Source organism: Polypterus senegalus, chromosome 13, assembly GCF_016835505.1.
Source record: "Polypterus senegalus isolate Bchr_013 chromosome 13, ASM1683550v1, whole genome shotgun sequence".
Lineage (NCBI taxonomy): Eukaryota > Metazoa > Chordata > Cladistia > Polypteriformes > Polypteridae > Polypterus > Polypterus senegalus.
In genome coordinates this window covers 34,975,199-34,997,415 of record NC_053166.1, presented here as the reverse complement: position 1 = coordinate 34,997,415, position 22,217 = coordinate 34,975,199, and the positions used below count along the sequence as shown (strand labels likewise).

At 38.0% G+C, this 22,217-nt stretch overlaps 1 protein-coding gene across 3 annotated transcripts in view; it reads right to left on the bottom strand.

Annotated features, from left to right (window-relative positions):
• Positions 1-22,217, bottom strand: part of htr4 (5-hydroxytryptamine receptor 4) — a 485,679-nt gene that overhangs the window by 266,798 nt on the left and 196,664 nt on the right. For all 3 annotated transcript variants that reach the window (XM_039775641.1, XM_039775643.1, XM_039775642.1), the window contains exons 4-5: positions 13,758-13,904; positions 9,344-9,544 (exon numbers count right to left, since the gene is read on the bottom strand). In XM_039775641.1, coding sequence (XP_039631575.1) covers positions 9,344-9,544; positions 13,758-13,904 — 348 coding nt within the window. The remainder of the gene's footprint in view (positions 1-9,343; positions 9,545-13,757; positions 13,905-22,217) is intronic.

The following is a 22,217-nucleotide window of genomic DNA, read 5'->3' as shown; positions in this document are numbered from 1 at the left end:
GAAAGAGTTTCACCCCAAGAACTCTAAACTCACTCAATCAGTCCATCAATTGCTCCTTGTAGAACTGTTTGTACTTATAAGTACAATTACCTCACTGTAAACATACAGTACAGTTATAATATTGCACAACCTAAGCCACTTTATAAAGCGCATATTTACATATGTTTATTATATTATACAGATAAAACTTTAACTTCATTTAAATAATCTATATTGTTAATAATTAAAGGATACGGTGTCGCTACGGTAGCAAGGATCTGGTGCTCCGTTCTCGGATTGTTCCTGCCTCGCACTGTATGCTTCACTGGGACTGGCGTGAAGGATAGAATAATTAAACACGTACTAAGAAGATATTTCAATGTTCCTTAAAAGTTTTGAAGAATCGACGTTATAAGCTTACAGATGGCTTCTATTAGAGAGCTGATTGTGTGGCGATTAGGCATTTGGAGAAAGAAAAGGAAGGACAGGAATTGGAGGTTAGTATGGTTGAAAGAGACAGTACTGCCACAATTAATTATTTCATCGAAGGTCTCGCACAATCACTGCGCCACCGTGTTCCCATGTTTAATAACATACTTTATCTCCTATCATCATGAAAATTATATGAAGTATACATCTCAATATTTTAATTATTCAGAGAGCCATAATATTACAAATGTAATGGATTCTGTGTCCAGTCGGAGGAAGAGAAAGCCTGGAAGCACGTAGTGATTCACACACATAGAGCACATAGAAGATCAAATACTAGCAAAGCATTTAACATGCTACTTTAGTTACGATGGGATTTGAGAAGCTAGTAAATTAAATGATTTTAAGATGAAGTTTATGATGTTCTACTTTAATAACAAAAAAAATACTTGATTAAAGTGTAAATTTCGAGATTAAAGTTGACATTTCATGCTTTTTTCCACTGTGTGCCTATTCTTTTTCTCTGTACCCTAATAAGCTTTCATATGAAACTCAGACAGTGGACTACGACTCAGCTTTTCACGGCAAATTTGATATCTGACAACTTCTTTTTTATTTCAGGTACTGCGCGACTTTGTGAAGTAGAGCTTGTGAGTTTCTCCGACAATCTGTCAGTCGATCAACTTCCTTTTGTTGTTTATACCACTGTTTAAACCAACAAATAGTACGTTTTTCCTTTGCCTCCACTTAGTATTCGCTGAAAATTTTATATTTTCCCCCGTGCTTTTGCCATTGTCTTTTCACAGAAGGCTGAGCTTAAGGGCTATTTATATTGATTTGCATATTCAAAGGGGCATAATTCTGGGAGGAGTTGGGGCGGGACAGCAGGCGCGTGCACGAGTGTTACTTTTCACGCTGATCAGGATTTATGTAGCGGAAGAACATGGAAGTTTGCATATGCACAGATTCCTGCATCTCGATTTTTCTGTGCGTACGCACATTCCCGCTTTTGTGCTTATGCTATGTTATAGTGTGAGTTCTACGCACGCCGTTATACATGAGGCCACAGAAGTCTACATGACCATCATCATCAAATTCTTCCATGTGAACCCTAAATACAATGAAGACTAATTGAGGTTATTTATGTTAGGTAGAATGCCTAGAGGGATGCTGGGTGATCTCGTGGCTTAGAACCCCTGCAGATTTCTTTTTTTCTCCAGCCGTCTGGAGTTTTTTTTCTGTCCTCCCTGGCCATTGGACCTTACTTTTATTCTATGTTAAGCAGTGTTCCCTAATTTAAATTATTTATTTTGTCTTTTTTCTCTTTATTCATCATGTAAGGCACTTTGAGCTACATTATTTGTATGAAAATGTGCTATAGAAATAAATGTTGTTGTTGTTGTCTTGCTAATGTTTGAATTTTATAATCTCCAAAAGCCCATTTGACAGAACTGAAACAAGTAGACATTTTCATTATGGTGACCCCATCTATAAAAACTGGTGGCCACCACCAGGGGGCGCCTGGAGGATTATGGAGCCCTGGACTGCAGCACTTTTGCCACAACCTGAACTGCTGCTGGAACATCATAGCGAAACACCTGGAGCACATCTGGGGCATTATAAAAGGGGCCACCTCACTCCATTAGAAGAGCTGGAGTCGGGTGGAAGAGGACAGAGCTTGCAGGAGAAGAGTGGAGGTGGTGAAGAAAAGAAAACAAAAGAAAAGAAAAGAGAGACAAAAAGATAAGGACTGAGGTATGGAGGAGATTTGTGGTTGCATTGTGTTGTGCAGAAAAGTAAAATAAACCGTGTGTGTGTTTTGGGGACATTCTGAGACCATCTGTCTGTGTCCGGGGGTCAAATTCCACACTGCATACCCCAATAGTTTAGCAGTTCAGTATTCAGATAAGCCTTGTGGAAGAAGAGTGTCCTGGCTTTCATCATGAACTACTTTATCTTATTTTCTCATTGTTGTCCTCAAAATAACAATTCACTATTTAACTACAAGCATTACAAATTAACTACAAGCATTACAAACATTTGCAAATTTCACGATTTTATTGCATCACTTCAGTGTTACCAGGCAGGTAACATTTTCCAGTTATGGTACTACTTGATTAAAGCAATAACTCCCTCAAAAATGTAGAATAGTGTTATTATTTACATACCTTTACAGGCATCTGTGATAAAAATGTGTGCTTTGGATATTTCACATTACAAAAAGAATGCCTTAAGTATAAACGTTTGAAATCAGTTATTCCGATTTGCACACTGTGAACAGAATTAAGAAATCTCTATGCTGTACCAAAAATGAGGTTCACTCAGTAACACAAATCTATTAGAAGTTTTGCTGCTTACTGAATAGACAATATGGTGATAAATGAGTTTAAAAATAGGTTTAACATACTGCATATTTTTCTTTGGTATGCACTGCCACAGAGTCCAATAAATGAGAAGACGACGTGTTTTTAGTAGGTGTGAATTTGTCACGCCTGAGGCATGAAGCTCTTTTGAGGTGGGCATTTGTATATCCCATATTAGATGCTGCTCATTTTTTTGGCACTGAATGGTAGTTTCTACAAGATAGATAATTTACTGCCAAACACTCAGGTCCTAATTTATAAATTCTGCTACCACCTCCATTTTATAAATATTTGGCTATTATGTTTCTGAAGGCGATCATACAGTATGACTAAATACTCCATTAAGTAATGAAGCAGCAAACAAAAATGAAAGTGCTGGGTATTTAGTTACCTTCCCTGAAGGAATTCAATGTCTATTATATTACTGGCTTTATAGCACACTCAAAAACAGAATCACACTGGACAGCAAAGATTATAATAAATTATGGAATCTGCTGTGGACTGGAAGCTTTTCACTTGTGCCAGGCTTCTGGGCCAGGCTGACTTCAGTTAAAATCTGACCAAAGTTATGTCAAGACAGTTATACAAAAGTAAGCAAAGCTTTATGGGATTAACATTGTTAAAAAAATCTTAAACAGAATGTTTGTTAAAAAAAGAAATGAACATTATTGATCCCTAGTGTAAGAGCTAAACAAGTTATTACCTCATTTTATTAGAACACTGCTGAGTCATGTCTCTGCTGCACTTACCTTTAAATACTAAAATACTAACCACTAAAGCCAAAATGAAATAAAAATCTAAAAAAATCTCTTAACCCTTTTGTCTTTGATGTTGTCATACATGAACACTTAGATGGTGTCTTCAGGTTTCCAGATATAAAAGCAATACCACCCAAGATCAAGAGGAGATGCAGTCATTTTACATTCGCGGGTCAGAGGGACTGATCATGGATGTCTCTCTCTTACGTGAATCAATTATAAAAACGTGAAGGCAATTGGAAGTGGACTTTTATTATGGATTCACAACTGACAACAATCAAAGGTACTGATAAAGTAAGTCCAGCATAATTCTTACAACTTAATAGTAAATCACATACTTGATGACACCAGTGGAGATTAAGGGAAGTGCATTTAGAACTGAAGCCAGAAGCACTTCTTTATACAAACGGTTGTGGGAATTGGGAACAAACTAAAGAGACACGTAGTTGAAGCAGAAACCTTGACAACCTTTAGAAAGTATCTGGATGAGATATTGGGAGAGTTTAGCTACAAATATGATCTAATGTGTCAGGCTTGGTGGACTGAATGGTCTACACTGGTTGGTCAAATTTCTTATGTTCTTAATAGAAGGTGGTGAACCATGAAAGATGAGGCCAAGGGAGAAGGTCAGTGCAAACCCTGTAAAATAAAGGCAAATCTGTAACTCCCAGGGCTTCTAATTTCTAAAAATAGTCTGGATGTTTGAGGAGCTATTGTTTTAAATTCCTAGGTTAGCCATAGCAGTAGAGTGTTGAACCGTGTTAGCCATAGATTGATACAGGAGAAAGTAAGGTGAAATGACACCTTTAATTGGCTAACTAAATAGATTGCAAATGCAAGCTTTCAAGGCATAACCTTGCCTGGTGAAGGGGCCTTAGCTTGCATTTGTAATCTATTTAGTTAGCCAATAAAAGGTGTCATAACCATAGTCGGACTTCACTAAAAATCACTCATTTACATGTACAAGGGCATCTCTGGAGATCCCTGGATTGGCAGACTTCACAAAGTAAAGGGTGGAAATCTTAAAAGGTGGGCGAAAGGCCTTTGCACAGTAAGGAAAAATGTTTCCCTGTACAATGAAATTCTTTCTTTGCTGTCCACACCAAATGACAAAACCAACATATAAAGATAAACATAAATAATAAGTAGCAGATAGATAATAAGTAACAGAGGCAGCATAAAGTATAAAAACAGAATAGAATAAAAGTATAAAGTGTAATAATCTGCTCCATCTTATATTTCAGAATGTCTTACACCTTACACTCCAAATCGTAACCTTAGATCTTCAAATGAGTCTGCTTAGAATTCCAAGAGCTAAACTTAAAAGACGTGGTGAGGCGACCTTCTGCTGTTATGCACATAAAATCTGGAATAGCTTGCCAATAGGAATTCGCCAGGCTAATACAGTGGAGCACTTTAAAAAACTGATAAAAGCACATTAGTTTAACATGGCTTTCTCATAGCTTCATCTTAGTTTAATCCCAATGCTCTGTATATGCATTTAATTATCATTATTATTCATGGTGGCTCCAAAATTCGTACTAACCCCTACTTTCTCTTCTGTTCTTTTTCCGGTTTTCTGTGGTGGCGACCTGCGTCACCACCACCTGATCAATGTGCCGTGATGTCCCTACATTGATGGATTGAAGGCTAGAAGTCCACAAGACTGACTTTCACCAAGTTCTTGATATGCACATATGCACAGTTTTCTGCATCTGTATTTTTCTGTGCGTACGCTCATTCCCGCGTTTGTGCTTACGCTATGTTATAGTGTGAGTTCTACGCACGCCGTTATACATGAGGCTGCAGAAGTCTACATGACCATCATCATCAAATTCTTCCATGTGAACCCTGAATACCATGAGGACTGACTGAGGTCATTTATGTTAGGTAAAATGCCTAGAGGGGGCTGAGTGGTCTCGTGGCCTCGGTACCCCTGCAGATTTTATTTTTTTCTCCAGCTGTCTGGAGTTTTTTTTTTGTTTTTTCTGTCCTCCCTGGCCATCGGACCTTACTTTTATTCTTAATAATTAGTGTTCCCTTATTTTAATTCTAATTTTTTCTCTATCTTCATCATGTAAAGCACTTTGAGCTACATTATTTGTATGAAAATGTGCTATATAAATAAATGTTGTTGTTGATGTGCAGGTAGGTGTGTGATGGACAAGTCAAATACAGTTGTGTGAGGTCAATAGAATGAGGTGAACCATGGTTATAAACTCCAGTGATTTATTTAGAAGTCTAATGGCCTTGGGAAAGAAAAGAGTTCTTTAGCCTGGAAGCCCTGCATTTCATACTTCTATACCTCCTGCCTAAGGGTAGAAGTGTGAACAGTTCGTGTTGGGAGTGAGTGGGGTCCCTGAGGATCGAAGCAGTTCTCCTGCGGACTCTGCAGTTGCAGATGCTCTACAGAGAGGGTAATGGGGTCCTGGTGATCTTCTCAGCAGCCTTTACCACTCTCTGCATGTGTTTGCGGTCCATAGCAGTAGTGTTGCTGCACCACACGGTGATGCAGCTGGTCAAGATGCTCTCAACAATGCAGCTGTAAAACTTACCGAGGATCTTAGTCGACATACCAAACTTCCTCAGCTTCCTCAGAAGGTACAGCCGCTGTTGAGCCCTCTTGACCAGCTGTGTGGTGTTAAGTGTCCAAGTGAGGTCCTTACTGATGTAGATGCCCAAGTATTTAATGCTGCTCACCCTCTCCACTTCAAGCCCTCAGATAAACAGTCCACAACCAACATTTCTAGATTTTTTCTTTTTTAATCAAACAGGAGCAACATGGACATGCAGCATCAGTTGAGTTTTGTGTTTCTATCAGCTTAACTAACTAGCTGTGCTACCCATCTAAGACGGGTTGAAATCTACATAATCAATGTAGACCTCAGCATTAATGTTTGCAGTGCACCATATGTCTCTGTTATATGCCATTTGGCATTGGATTTATAAAGGTAGTGTCAATGTCTGCGATGTGCCATCAGCTGGAATGAGAAATGCAAAGCATTTAATTACTAAAAATATCTGTGAGGTGCCATCTTTTGGACTGACAACCAGAAACAGACAGGCAGGCAGACAGACACACATAGTTTTTTAAGGTGGATTATTATTGTACGCAATGGACTTCAATTAAAAAGCACTTTCAATACATAAGTATTGAATAAGAAATGAAAATGCAAAAGTTGCAAAAGATGTACAGTGCTGAATTTATTGGTACCCCACTCACTCAGAGAAGTGTTTTATTCCCTTTATTGGTGGTAAATAGTCACTGTAAAGGAGGCACAGGACTGCATATAAGTCAGTGGTGGACTTGACGACTTTTTGCCTTGGTTTGGATGGAGAGGAGTGTCCTTATTTCAAAATCATTGCAATTTCCAAAAAAAAGCTAACCTCAGAAAACAACATTCTGTTAAACAATCAAGCAAGGCTTTCATTTGTCATCACCCAGGTCTCTTAGGAGTACTACAAATAATGCTTTCAGAAATATGGCAACCCAAATATTTTCTGGAAATTAGACTAGTTTTTGATCTGGGAAACTGCCTGAGTGACTTTTCTGGTACTCTTGACCCAGGGACATGAACTGAAAATTTCCTGGTAAATTCCTTAGACAGCTTGCTTGGTTGAAAGGGGCCACTCCTGTTGGAGCTGTCTTTGTAGCCTTGATACATTATTATTTGTTTAAATTATTATTTAAATTATGGCTTTTTCTGTTTCTTAAGACCTTTAACTTTTGGCCAAGTTGCAAGATATCACAGCATATAACAGAATAGACGTCATTATAATATGTTGGACTCTGCTACTCTGCTGTCTTACACATCACTGCTAAAGTCTTGGCTAGCATGACTGAGATTATGTGGGAGGTGATGGTAACATTGTAATTAAAAGGGTCCTCAAGCAACTGAATTCCAAACTGTTAATAGGCTTTCAAATCCTAAATACAAAGAGCCATATATTCTTCTATTGCAGACGGGGCCAGGCCACTCAAACATTTCTTTAAAGTGTTGCTGCATAAATAAATAAATAAATAAATAAATACAGACAGACAGACACAGCTGAACTGTTCTGTATATATATCTATATATTCTGTATAAGTAAAATCCAACGTCTGTCTGTCAGTCTGTATGTCTGTCCACTTTTCATGACAGAACTACGTAACGGATTTAGTTTGGTTTTCTTTCTATAATTTGCTTTAACATTCCTGTTGATTTTGTGACTCTCTCATCGTAGTAAGTATCATAGTTCACTTGCGTTACCGATTTATATGCACAAATCCGAGAGAGCAGCTGTGGGCTGAGGGGAGGGGGTGATGCACTCCTCACTCACGTGCCAGCCTCCATTCGAGTCGCTCTGCCTCTTGCCACACTTAGCTAGCGATACCTGTTTGTTCAGCAGACATTATCATCTAGAGATTGTTAAGGAATAACTTTGGACATTTTTGAGAGAGAGATCAGAGCTACGTGTGTTCTAGAGGGTAGCTGCTGATTGGCAGAGATATCACAGCCACGTGCTTTTCCCCCATCGCCAGGGATGCTCTCCTGTCAGGGCTGAACACTATCAGCATTGCATGAGGAGGCGGTGAGCTTGCAGTTGCCTCTATGGCTCTTCAAACCTGCAGTTGCCTCACTGACGGACAAGCAGCCCTCAACAGACGCATCAGTCATGCTTTGGCGTGTTGCCCCATTGGGGAGGGTCTCAAAAGAGTTTCAGATTCTCACTATATATATATATATATATTCATAGCATTCATAGTCTAAAACACAATCTGATTGTATGGGTGGTTACCTAACAGATAACGCATGTGGTTGGTCTGCAAGTCGGCAAATGTCCGCCACGCCATCTCAGTCGCGAGAAGCAGATCATAGAATGTTATATAGTTTTACTGTCAAATAATGCAGAGTGTTTCACCCTTATTCAATCCCCACGAGAGGATGCAGTGGAGTGTGTAGGCCTGATGAGCCTAAATAAGGATGAAACACGTGTTGTGTACTCTTTGCATTATTTGATAGTAAAACTATATTACATATATATATATAATATATATATATATATATGTATAATATAGTATATATACAGAGGGTCCCTGGGTTACGACACAGTTCCATTCCTACAACAGTGATGTAAACCGAATTTTGGTGTAAGTCGAAACACACTCTAGCCTAAGTCACTTACCTATTCTAACACATTTGCAAAACCATAACCTAGAACATAAAAACACAACTAAGCCACAGAAAAAGGAAAAGGACATAAATATACTGTACTGTACACTGTACTGTAGTAACAGAAAAAATGAGTGTTAAAAAAAAATCCTTACCTTATCGGTTTTTTTTAAGTTTTTATGGGAGTGCGGGTTGTAAACGCGAAACGTTGTATGTTGAGGACGCCCTGTACTGTGTAAATATACATATAATGAAGGTCAGGGAGGGAGTGACAATATCTCCTTTCTGTGCCCGGACCCTGATGTGGAAGGACATTACAGTGGTTACATCAGGGCTACCATCCTAACAGCCACTGAGTGACACCCATGTTGGATTTGGAAACTGGGAAGCACACACAGTGGGTACACTGGGAGACAGCATCCCATCTGTCAAACCCCATTATAGACACCTGTACACATGCTACTACATATACAGTTCAGTAGAATATTTATGAAGAATTATTTAAATATAATAGGGACTAAATGATCTACAGTATCTGAAAAGATAAATTAAATTAGCACATTACTGTATCACACATTCAGCTACATCAAACATCAGGTGAGCAGGTCTGATGCTTAGCTTTAATATTAGCAGAGCCATCTACAGTACCCTTTACACTTACCTGTCAAGAGAAATGCAGCAAAGATGCAAAATGGAGGCTGTGGTCAGTAGCACATCCAGCGATGTTCGCACCAGACAGAAGGTCTCGCCGTAGATCCAGTTCTGGTGGACCAGCTCAATTGCTCCAAAAGGCATCACCAGAGTAGACACCAGTAGGTCAGCAAAGGCTAGTGACACAATGAAGTAGTTTGTCTTGATTTTCCTACAAAATGAAACATAAATTGAAGATGACTTAAATTGGATTTTAATAATGTGGTGGTGAAAAGGTTAGCAATGTTTTCTTCAGGGTCCTTTTGGGTTCTGGTTTACTTCTCGACTGGGGTGTGTATTTTGTACAAAGTGTAAATGTTCTCCTTGTGTTCATGTTGGCTCCCTCTAGGGCTTTTGTTTTCTCTCAGAAGTCAAAGACATGCTGCCACAGTGATGTATGTATTTGTATCCTGTAATAGACTTAAGCCCCATTTAAAGAGTCTACCTCACTGTCACCTGCCACTGCTGGGATAGGCTCTGGCTCTCTGAGACCTTGTATTGGTAAATTAAGGTATGGTAGGCCGATGAGTTAAAACAATTTTGATTTCTCTGCTTTGACAAAACAGTAATGCGACAGCAGCACACCAGATCACTGCCAAAAGCAATTTTAAATTTGCTAAAATAATAGTGCTTTACTGTAAGGTTAATTTTAACACACTGTGAGCAATAGCCAGAATAGCTGGTGTGAAATGTAAGTTATATTGCCTTCAACAGGATGGATTCTTCCTTATTAACCAGTAAAATATGAAATGTTAACATCTTTTGATAGATTTTCTGTTACATGTGCCACTAAGCAATTGAAAGGTATCCCATCTGTATAATATTTCTTACTGCTGTCAGGGTTATAGACAACTAGAGTGGAGGTGAATGAAGCAGAAGCCATCCTAAGCTGGGACATCTGTTCATTGTAAGGCACTCACACACACAACCCACTCTCATAAATTTAGAGATCACCACCAGCTTAACAGCACGTCTTTTGCTAGGTTTGGGAATCTCATTAATGCTAAACATGCACACTTCGGCTTGCAAGTCTATGCAATGCCATAATCATACTTGCCATCAAACCACTATAAGGAACATATTTCATTAAAAAGAATTGTCAAAAGGTGTTTATTAACTAAAGAACAAAATGTTATAATGAATAGATTGGTACTTTAACTAAATTTACAGAACAAAATATAAAAAAAACTATCAGAGCACTAGCTCATATGTTCACTCTTATACTCTGTAAATCAGGGGTCCCCAACTCCGGTCCTGAAGGGTCCCAGTGGCTGCAGGTTTTCATTCTAACCCTTTTCCTAATTAGTGTCCTGTTTTTGCTGCTAATTAACTTCTTTTGAATTAATTTTAATTGATTTGCTCATGAAGACTCACAGCCCCCAGTTCTTTCTTTTTTTCCTTAATTAGCAGCCAAACAATAATGAGATACAAAATGAGCCAAAACATGACCAGCAAACTTTGACCATCATACAATATCTGAAAACAAAGAAAGGTGAAGGTCTCAGAATGTTGATCTGCTCAGGTTCCCAACACATTTTAACAGAGCTCTTAGAAAAGAGAAAAAAATTTCAGAAACGTATGCTATTGCAGAATGAGAGCAGCAACAAGCCATGGAATTAAAGAACGGGTTTTATTAACAAGAAGAATCGACGTCTAATTAAGCAACTGGTTGCAATGAAATTGGTTGGAGTTTGAGGTCCTTAGCTGGTCTTCTGTTGGCTCACTTACTTCACATTTCATTTCTGTTTGCATGTCATTTAGAGAAAGAAATGGAGCAATTCAGAGAATAATGAATGTAGTGAGAAGTAAAGCAATACATCTTGCGTGAAAAAGGGGCCTGAGTTGCCTCGAAAACTTGCATATTGTAATCTTTTTAGTTAACCAATAAAAGGTGTTGTTTTGGTTGACTTCTCACTACATTCATAATGGTTAACTTGGTACAACACCCTAGTCCTACAGAGAACAATGAAGAAACAAGTGAACTAAAATGAATTGAAAAGAAGTTAATTAGCGGCATAAACAGTGACCTAATTAAGAAAAGGGTTAGAATGAAAACCTGCAGCCACTGGGGACCTCCAGGACCAGAGTTAGGGACCCCTGCTGTAAATGATTTTGCTTATTTCAGTATTAAATGTTTAAACATTTTTTGTTTATTTTTTAATGTACATTTTTCACAGAATAGGTTATTGCTAATAGGACTATAATTATTTTATTAAATCTCACAAGATTACATTCTATTAAATAAACACTAAACAACAGTTTATCCCAGAGGTTTAATTTTTAATTTCAGGAAATAAGTATGAATTTTTTAAATAATTTGAATACAGGTATAAAACAATAGCAAAAGTTGAAAAGATGCTGCCAGATGAGTTTCTGCAAATAACTCAAACTAAATTTGATTAAGTCAAAAAACCAATTAAATACTCTTTTTTACAATGATATAGTTAAGATATTTTGTACAGAATGAAAGCTGATTTAACATTGCGTGTGGTGTGTTCATGAGAAGAAGGGCAAATGCAAGTGGTAAGGCAACTACACGGAATAACTTTGCCTCCATTTTTTAACAGGCATGTTTGAATTTTTTATTTTTTTTCACACTGTGTTGTTCAATTTGTCTATCTGAGCCAGTTGAAATAAAAATCTCCTTTCTCATCTTTCACTCTACCCACTTTTCTTAGAAAAAAGTGACATTAACAAGCTGAAATAACCCCAACCACTCCTTTCAGCATATTCTGGTGACTTAACCAAACAACTGAAAGGTCTAATCTGCTGAGTGTATCCAGGGTTTCCTCCCAGTAGTTGATAAACTGACCTACCTACCAAGGGGCATCCACACTGCACCACCAAAACAACTCCACAGGATCCTCTCACTCCAGAGAAGCACCACTTCCCACCTGAGGTCTTTAATTATTGTTGACCTCCTCTATTTCCCGTGAAACATTATAACTTATTATGGAACCTTATTTTTCCCACTTGTACCTAAACTCTTACCTTTGGTGATATTTGGTGATATTATTTGGGATTAATAAAGTATCTATCTATCTATCTATCTATCTATCTATCTATCTATCTATCTATCTATCTATCTATCTATCTATCTATCTATTTCTGAGACCTGTTTCTGAGAACTTAGCTCCTTCCTTATCTCAACAATCCAGTACAACACCCAATGAATCTTGACTGCTGCGATGATCCACTGGTCAATCTCATTATCGTCTCTGCACTGAATTGTGAACAACACCCTTGAGGGGTTTGAACTCCTCCATCTGGGTAAGCTGGTCTCCCCTTGAATGTTTGCTCTCTTCTAGAAGATGACCATGACCTCATGCCCATATGTTTGATTGCGTTATTTAACCTAGAATGTGTAACTTGATTGTATTTTGTTCTGAGCTGTTCTTTTGTGGCTTCTACTCTAACACTTGCTTTCAAAACAGTCCCCAAGACTGATGTTTACTCAGTTATGTTGACCTCTTTTGTAAGTCACTTTGGATAACAGCATCTGCTAAGCACATAAATGAAAAGGTAAACCTTGTATTGATGCCAAAGATTTCACATTCAACTGATTAAATTGATTCATTCAATTGATTACATCTTGCCTGAAGAAGGAGCCTGAGTTGCCTCGAAAGCTTGCATACTGTAATCTTTCTAGTTAGCCAGTAAAAGGTGACCTTTTGTTTAACTTCTTATCACACATTCAACTGAGAAATCCCTACAGTATGTATCAGAGGTTAAAGTCACGTGGGGACATCACCATATACAAAGAATGACAATGTGCACCTCTGGTTTCTAATTTGGACTTTGTTTGTGCATCAGTTGCATATTGATATTTTGTTAATGAAAATGACAAAGAGGAAAGAAGAGAGAGGAGGCACATCTTTAAAGGAGCCCAACACCCACATTGAACAGACCTTTAATGGCAGATATGCAAACACAGCTCTCTTTGTTTAACTACTGGGACCAAATGACACAAAGCAGTGACTGCAGAGACCTAAACTCTTGTAGCATTCACCACAATATACCATGGGGTACATGGTCATAGGCTTTCTCCAAATCTACAGAGCACATGTACACATGGCATCTTTCATGACCCATCATTGACTGAGGGTGATTTGGTTTTTGCCAGGAAACAAAATATACATGCACGAGAAAAGTGGAAAACATGCATATGAAGGAAAGGATCCTATAATGAGATATGACATACATACATGAAGAGATGGACTAATTAAATAGAGATAAGTCGATACCAAGGCTAAAATAAGCAGATATATTATTCATTAATCATTGTTTTAACTACTGATGGTTAAAGAATAGATAATTCAAGCTTTTCAAAAAGTAAAATGTTCACCAAAAGTTATTGCCATTAATCATGTTAATGTCCCACAAACCTGAGCTGGCGGTCCCTGCACACTGCCACCATGACTAGGAGATTCCCAAGAATGGTCATCAGCATCACCATTGAGAGGAAGGTGATGAGGACAATCCTCTCAACTATGTTGTCACTGGGCACCACATGCGTCTCAGCCTCCGTGTTACTGGGGAAGGAGAAAACAAATACAAGAATGAAGTCTGGTAAGAGAGAAGAAATAAAGCCATATAGAGTCATCCCAAACCATTGATCGAAGAGAAACTTGTGGATTATCAAAGTAAGGTTGAGTACGTCAGTTTCTACGAGCAGAGATGTTCGGAGTGCCATAAACATCTGTTCAGAGCAATCGATTTCTGACTGCAAACTAAAACATGAATCCAACAGCAAGGCAGAATTCTTTCAGTATTTTGTAGTTTCAGTATTATAATAGACTTGCCCATGCAGCGATGGTTAAGGCCTAGATAGGCTTATCCCAAGTTAACCCTATGCTTAAATAAGCGGAAAAAGAGAATAAATTAACAAAATCAAGCAAATACAAAAATACAAAGTATATTTAATAAAGGTGCCTTATCAGATCACACTCTCCATTAGTTCACATAATGAAGTAGATCATAGCTCGGCAAGTCAGATTAGAGAGAGGGGCTCCAGGATTGAAGCTTTTACAAAAATGTACAATTTTGAATTTTTATTAGTAGGTATGAAACTCTCCCACAGTACTCACCCATCCAGTACCCTTCCATAAACAGTACCTATACAATCTAATCTTGGAAATGTTCCATTTTATTGTTAAAGAACATTGAATCGCAGATGATTTCATTGGTTTCTTTTGACAAAGACTCTTTAATGCCAAAGTGAAAACAGATCTCTGCAAAGTGGTCTACAAATATAAAATACAAAGTAACTGATTGCATTAGTATTCACCCGATTTATTTCACTATTTAGCACAGCAGTTCTCAAACTGTGGGGAGCGCTGAAGCTGTACAAGGGAGGCCTCGAATAAATGAACAAGACATCAAAATGAATTTTTTACATTTTCATTTCAAATTTAAATTTGCAAGCATATAATCACAATGAATGCATTATAACTAAAATTAAAATAAAACATTTCTAAGGCATAGATCTAATGACTAATATGTGCTTGCTTTAAAGTACACAGCCTGTCCAGGTTTGGTTTGATATTCGACACTCTGAACTCCTTTTCTATTTGAGGTTTTGTTTCTATGACGAGCGGCGCCACTACTGCTGCTTTTATAGTCAAGTATTTTCAATCCAGAAAGTTCGATAAGTATCGGTTTCTGACGCGAACATTCGGGTAACAGTTGATCAGGTGATAATGCAGTGTGACTGCACCACATTGGCAGCATAGCTAATATTGCCAAATTGAGTTAAATAATTTACTGCATATTGGGTTATTTTCATGATAAAACTAATAGCGGTATAATATTTTTCGGACGTTCGTCTCATGCAGACTGACTTCATTGATGTCCTCGTTTTACGAGATTTTTAAAAATTAAAACATATTTAATCGTTTCTTTAGATAAAAAAATAATTAAATAAGAATAAATAATTTATTCTTTGTTTTTGGGATTAGAATTACTACGAAAAACTACACAAGGCATTTTAACAAAAATTTTTCCAAAAAAAAATAGAAAATATTTCATCGAAGTTAGCCGAGCACATGCAAATCTTATGGAAGTAAAAATGATAGGATACCGTGACACAGCACGAGTATCATACCTTTGTTAGTTATATCATGGGTTATTCTCATCCATCTTATATTATGTAGGGGGCGCAGAACTATTTAAGGTAGAAAAAGGGAGGCGTGAAATCCGAAAGTTTGAGAACCGCTGATTTAGCAGATGCACCTTTGACAGCCATGACAGCATTGAGTCTGTGCGCTCATCTCTCTCTGCCAGGTTTTCACAACTGGACACGGCCATTTTTCCCATTCTTCTTTACAAAACTGCTACAGCTCTGTCAGGTTACTTGGAGCTTGTGAGTGCCCAGACTTTATCAAGTCCAGTCCAGGTAAACTGAGATCTGGATTCTGACTCACTCATTCCAGGACTTTAACATTATTGTTTTGAAGCAATTCCTATGTAGCTTCAGCTTTGGTGTCTTCTCCAAGATGCAGGGTTCTTGCAGACTGCATCAGGTTTTCGTCCAGGATTTCATTCTATTTTAATTCAATTATTTTTCCCCTCACTGAGGCCTGCTGCAGAGAAGGATCCCCAAGGCATGATGCAGCCAACACCATTCTTCGCTTCAACTATTGTGTGTTGTTGATAATGTGCAGTGTTCAAAGATGGTGTTTAGTCTGATGGCCAAAAAGCTACAGTCTGGTCTCATCAGACCATAGAATCTCCCCCCATCAGATTTCAGACTCTCCCAAGTTTCTTTGTGGCATTACTCTGTGCATTTTTTTAACAATGTCTTTCTCTTTACACACGGAGTGGTAACTCTGAGGCTAGGGATCTGCAGCAATAATCAGAAGGTTGTTAGTTTGAATTCCATAAATAGCAGAAGTGATTCCACTCCATTGGTCCTTTGAGCAAGGTCTTTAACCTGCAATTAACCTCCATCCTGGGTATGACGTTAAACTGCATCAAGCCAAGCAAGCTTGCAGGGAATACCCTGGGATTAGTGGCAGGATTGGCACTCCAGCCCCTGTAAAAAACCTCACACTGTTCCACTCCATTCAAACTAGTGTAGTGCTGAGATGTCACTGGTTGCGTGGCTGGTCCTAATTTGGGCTTCTGAGGTGGCTTGTCATGTGGTGGGTGTACCAGTACATGCTCCCAATCTCCTCCTTTCTCTTTGCCCCACTCCCATAGAGCTGTGACTGGTGATGCACCTGGGCAACAGAAGCTGTCTGCACAGTGCCTCCAAACTCATCTGCTGTAGCTTGTAATTTCTTTAGAGTTCCCACAGGCCTCCCTCACTAGTCTTTGTTGGGTGACCTGCTCTAGACAGCTTTCCAACTGTGCTCTTTCCATTTCTTAATGATTGATGTAACTGGACTCTACGGGATATTCAGTGACATGGATATTTCTTTGTCTTTATCCCTGACTTGTGCTTTTCACTCACCTTTCCATGGAGTTGCTCAAAGTGTTCCTTTGTCTTCATTGCGTAGGTTAGGCCATCATACTGACTCACCAAAAGCTGAAAATTCAAGATGAGGTACATTTATACTACAATCAACTGAAACTCCTCAGTTACAGAAAGGTGACCATCATTGAACTAATGCTGTGACTTCTTAAACCATTGTGCTGCACCACTGATGATTTAGGTGTGCCATATTAAAGGGGGTGAGTACTTACTTGTGCAGTCAATATTTTGTTTATTTGTCATTAATTTAGGTCACTTTGCAGAGATCTGTTTTCATTAAATAGTCTTATTGGTTGATCAATGTCAAAAAAGCTAAATTAGATCCACTCTGATTTAACATATAACAATAAAAAATGAAAATTTTCAAGGGGGTGAATACTTTTTAGAGGCACTGTAATCCATTCCATGCTGGTTATACTAATGAAGTAATCTTCTTAGAAGACTGGTACTTAATTCCACAAGGCTTTAGGCTGGCATATCTTTTTCTGGTGATGGTAAAAGTTTCTTTACTTGCCCCAAATAACGAAAGCAGTGCTGAACGAATGTCACATTCACTCACAGAAGGGTCACGCATTTAGACGTATGAGCCTTCAATTTTTAGAGTGCCCTGAGGTCAGGTTTCATCACGGCTGCTGAATTAGTGCTATTGCCTCTAAGGAAAATGGTGACAACCTCACAATGAGGTCTCTCAAATGGAAGGAAACAATGAAAATGAAAACTCGGGTGTTAAGTAGTTAGGTAAAGGAAAGTTAATACTCAAACACTATCTTCTCCTTTTTTTTCAAGATAAAGTGTGCCATAACGCACACAGCTGCTACTAAACGTCATTCATTGTTTATGTGATATTTAATTCATTTATCTTTTTTTATGTACTTATTTTTTATTGATATTATTTAAAAAAACATTCTATACAATCAAGTCTAACTTATACAACAAAGAAAATTACATTACATACAATTGAGTCAAACTTAACAAACCAGAATTCAATCCCCACCCAAGAGAAAGAGAAGAGAGCCAACAACAAGAACAAATCCTTTAAAACAACAAAGAATGGAGAATGTCCTTTTCCCCGAAATAAATGCTTATTCTAAAATTTTCCAATTAGATTGTACCATATTTTGAAAAAGAGTTTTGAACAGCTCTTCTAAGCAAGAATTAGATTTGCTTCCAATTTTAAACAGTATAGGACGTCAGTTACTCACTGACATTTATCTTTTAACTAAAACTCCACTTACTTAATCTGTGGTGGTGGAATAAATGGGCACAAACCTACATGTGACTTTAGTCCACTGCATGGTCCACTCACTCAAAGTGGGGAAATTTGGTCTAACATGCACTTATTTGGGATGTCTGGGAAAAAAACAATTAGCCAGAAAACACCCAAGTGTCTTGGCCATAGGGTGCAAATGTCACACGGATGTTTCTCAAGCAGGATTCTAAAGCAGTGAGGCGGCAGAGTTTTCTACTATGCCTCACGATTGGTAAACAAGAAATGATTAGACATTCAGAACTAAGGAACCTTTCAATGGGGCAACAAGTTGGCAAGATTATTTCTGAGGTAGACACCCATGGTTGGCACCATCAGATGCAGTTATATGGGTGCCATCTTAATAACACAACCAGACAGTTATTGTGCAATGTCTTCATGAAATGTAATGAACGTGTTTTGGAAAAGCACAGATGCAAAGATTAAAAGTGTTTGGGATGCTTAAATTGGGGCTGATATCTGGGGAGACCCTGGAAATATGGAATATGTGGTCATCCATACTGACCCCTACTCTCTCTTCTGTTTCTTTTTCCGGTTTCTTTGTGGTGGCGGCCTGCGCCACCACCACCTACTCAAAGCATCATGATGCACCAACATTGATGGACTGAAAGCCAGAAGTCTACGTGACCATCATCATCAGGTCCTTCCATGAAAACCCTAAATACAAAGAGGACTGTTTGACTAATGTTAGGTAGATTGCCCAGAGGGGACTGGGCGGTCTCTTGGTCTGGAATCCCTACAGATTTTATTTTTTTCTCCAGCCTTTGGAGTTTTTTGTTTTTCTGTCCACCCTGGCCATCGGACCTTACTCTTATTCTATGTTAATTAATGTTGACTTATGTTTATTTTTTATTGTGTCTTCTATTTTTCTATTCATTTTGTAAAGCACTTTGAGCTACATTTTTTTGTATGAATATGTGCTATATAAATAAATGTTGATTGATTGATTGATTGATCCTAGCTAGAAGTGAAACACTCAGTTCTGGTGGAAGGAGTCTGTCTACTCTCAAGCCCCAGAACACACAACTAATGCAGTCGGGGTCTCATTTGGTCAGAATAAATCTGACCAGAGGAAAAGGTCTGGTAAAAATGTACTCTCTTATGTTTTCTGCCTGCTCGTGCTAGGCTCCACAAGAAAAAGGGAAGGTTCTGTGCTGCTGACGTTACCACTTTATATCACTTCATGTACAACTTTTTGAAAGATGGAGGACTAGAGATCTGCTCTTTAAATCAGCTTCTCCTTATGACCCCTGAATGGAATATGAACATCTAAAATAAAAGAATGGATCAATGGATTGGTATTAGCAGAAATCAATTAAATTTTTCAAGAAATCATCCAGGGTTGCGTCTTACCTTGTGCCCTATGCTCCTTTGATGAATTTTGTACCCCTTTATCCTGATAAAATTGATGGATGTATGGATAGATGGAGAGCTTATTTTAAGTAGACAGAAGAATCAGATGAACAATCAAAGTGCTTAGACCCATAAAATTTAAACTGTTTTTATAAAGAAGTAATTATCATGCACTGAACCTTACATAAAGATGAGCACTAAATTGGAAAAGTCAAAAGTACAAATGGTTGCCTTTTTAGTCCTTGTATTGCAGGCTCTGAATCATTACAAATTACCACTGCATTTACTCCTCTATGATTGTGTACAGTCGCATAAAACACATTAATAATTTAAATATCTCAATTGCTGTTACTTTTATGAACTCGCTGGTAAAACGGAGTAATTCACTAAATGCGTTTGGACTGCACCTCTTAATTTGGAATTCATTTCCATGCCATGATACAGACAATATGATTAAAAGTTTCTCCCTAATGCACTGCAATGTTGCATAAGGGCAGCTTTAATTTAATTGGCCCTCGCGTTCTTTTCCTGCTTATAAATGCCATTAAACTAGGATTGTAAAGTGGCGCAAAAGCCTCTCTGGAGAATAATTATTTACTGTATTTGTAAATTCTGTGTACAGAATCGCAGACTGTTACTTTTCCTCTTTCCAGAGACAATTTCTCATATTAATCTTCCATGAAATTAGGCTCTGAAGTTCACTCCAGGGAGAAGAAGCACAGAGCACACATTTAAACAGAGAGTTGGCGTCTGATCTGTATCCAGCTGAATGATGGGCTTATCCTTTCTATTATGTTTTGAACTTTTTCTTTTTCTTAATTTTGGCTACTTTAGCAATTGGACATTTAATGTAAAAGTCTTAGTTTGTTTTCTTATGATTCTTGATTTACCAAGCAAATTCTTGATCCACTGTGATGTGAACTGGCACCCTGTCCAGGTGTTGTTCCTGCCTTGCAAAAGATGACTGCTGGGATTGGCTCCAGTTGCCCCGCCACCCTGCCCTGGATAACTACCATGGGCAGATGGATTCTTTATGGATGAGGATATAACTAGAAAAAAAGGCTGAATAGCTCTTGTCATTTGATATTTTAAATTTGTATGAAAATTGAAGCAGTAAGATAACTTTTATTTAAAAATTATTGGACAATTAGAGTATGGGTTACAATCTTTGGACATCCTTTTAGGTACCTTTTCTAGCTGTACTGAGTCAATGCTTTCAGTCCACCCCAGAAGCACATGTCCTTCAGGCCAACACCCTATAAAAAAATCAACTCAATGGCATTCATTCATCAGACCACATCTGTAAAGCAGAGTCTCTACAGAAGCAACTATAATCCAATAGCTGAAACGATCTCACATGACTTCGCTTTGTTATTCCTTTTTTCATTTCCCTTCAGTTTTTTAGCATCACTATTATTAAACAAGGATATTGTTGGAAATTCCATAACTTATTTCTTGTATTGTTTACCTAATCCCACTATCTTTATATATAATACGTTACTATGGCTGTTCGTTTGTACAGTATGTCCAGGATTTTAAATCACCTGTATCTTCGCAAATTGTTTGACTTATTAACCTGAAATTTGGTACACATATACTACGTGACATCTACTATTCGCTTTCGGGGTGATGGTTGACCTTCAAGGTTATTCCTCTTTTTATTTTTATTATATTTTATTGTAGAATCAACTCTCGGCAGTGGCCAATGGGGCAGCTGGGCGGCACATGTGTACGGGCATCGTTCTCATCCCTACCACCTTCGCCGTCACTTCCCCTACCTCTTCATATCTCAAATCATTCTTGATACAGATTGAAGACTTGAGTTCCAGCTTAAATGAAAAATTAAATAAAATGTACTAAGTAATTGTAACACAAACACTGACTTAATAAGTTTTAATACGAAAAGATGCCAACAAAAGAAGAGAAGAAGCGGGCCTCTAGAGTGGAGAAAAGAAGAGCTGCTCAGGAAGCTGCAAGTGCATCAACCTCTAAGCAAATGAATGGTAAATGTGCAACGAAAGAGCATGAAAACTAGGAATACTCAAGTCAAGTGTATATATATATATATATATATATATATATATATATATATATATATATATATATATATATATATAAAAACGTCACACATGCACTTCAGAGGGTCACCTTCTAAACTCATCAAAGGTGAGCACGACCACCCCGGGACACCAGGGGGCGTGACTACTAAACACTTTGTCTCCTTTTACTTTTTTTTTTTTAATTTTATTGATTTTATTGTAATCATTCCATACAAGTAGATCAATTTTTACAAAAAATAAGATTGAAAACAAATCAACCCCCACCCTTCTTTTTCCAGCCACAGCCCAGAGAAACCACCCTGGGAGGACAACTAATTCTGCCCCTTCCAGTCCAAGAGCTATATAAAGAGGGATCCCCCGGAAGGTGTCAACTCATTTGAAGGATGACCCATCTATGGGAAGGTAGTTTGATGACAAACCTGAGAAACCTAAACAGGACATATTACTGTATACAGTAACAGCTAACGGCTTTACTGGTTTCTGTTTTACTTGGCGACATCGTATGTTTGTTATTTTATTCATGTATCAAAGAAGTAAACAGGATAGACCAATTGGCACCCCAACATTTCTTCTGAAGTCTTCTGGGGCCTCATGCATAACGCCGTGCGTAGAATTCACACTATAACATGACGTAAGCACAAAAGCCGAAATGTGCATACGCACAGAAAAATCCAGATGCATAAATCTGTGC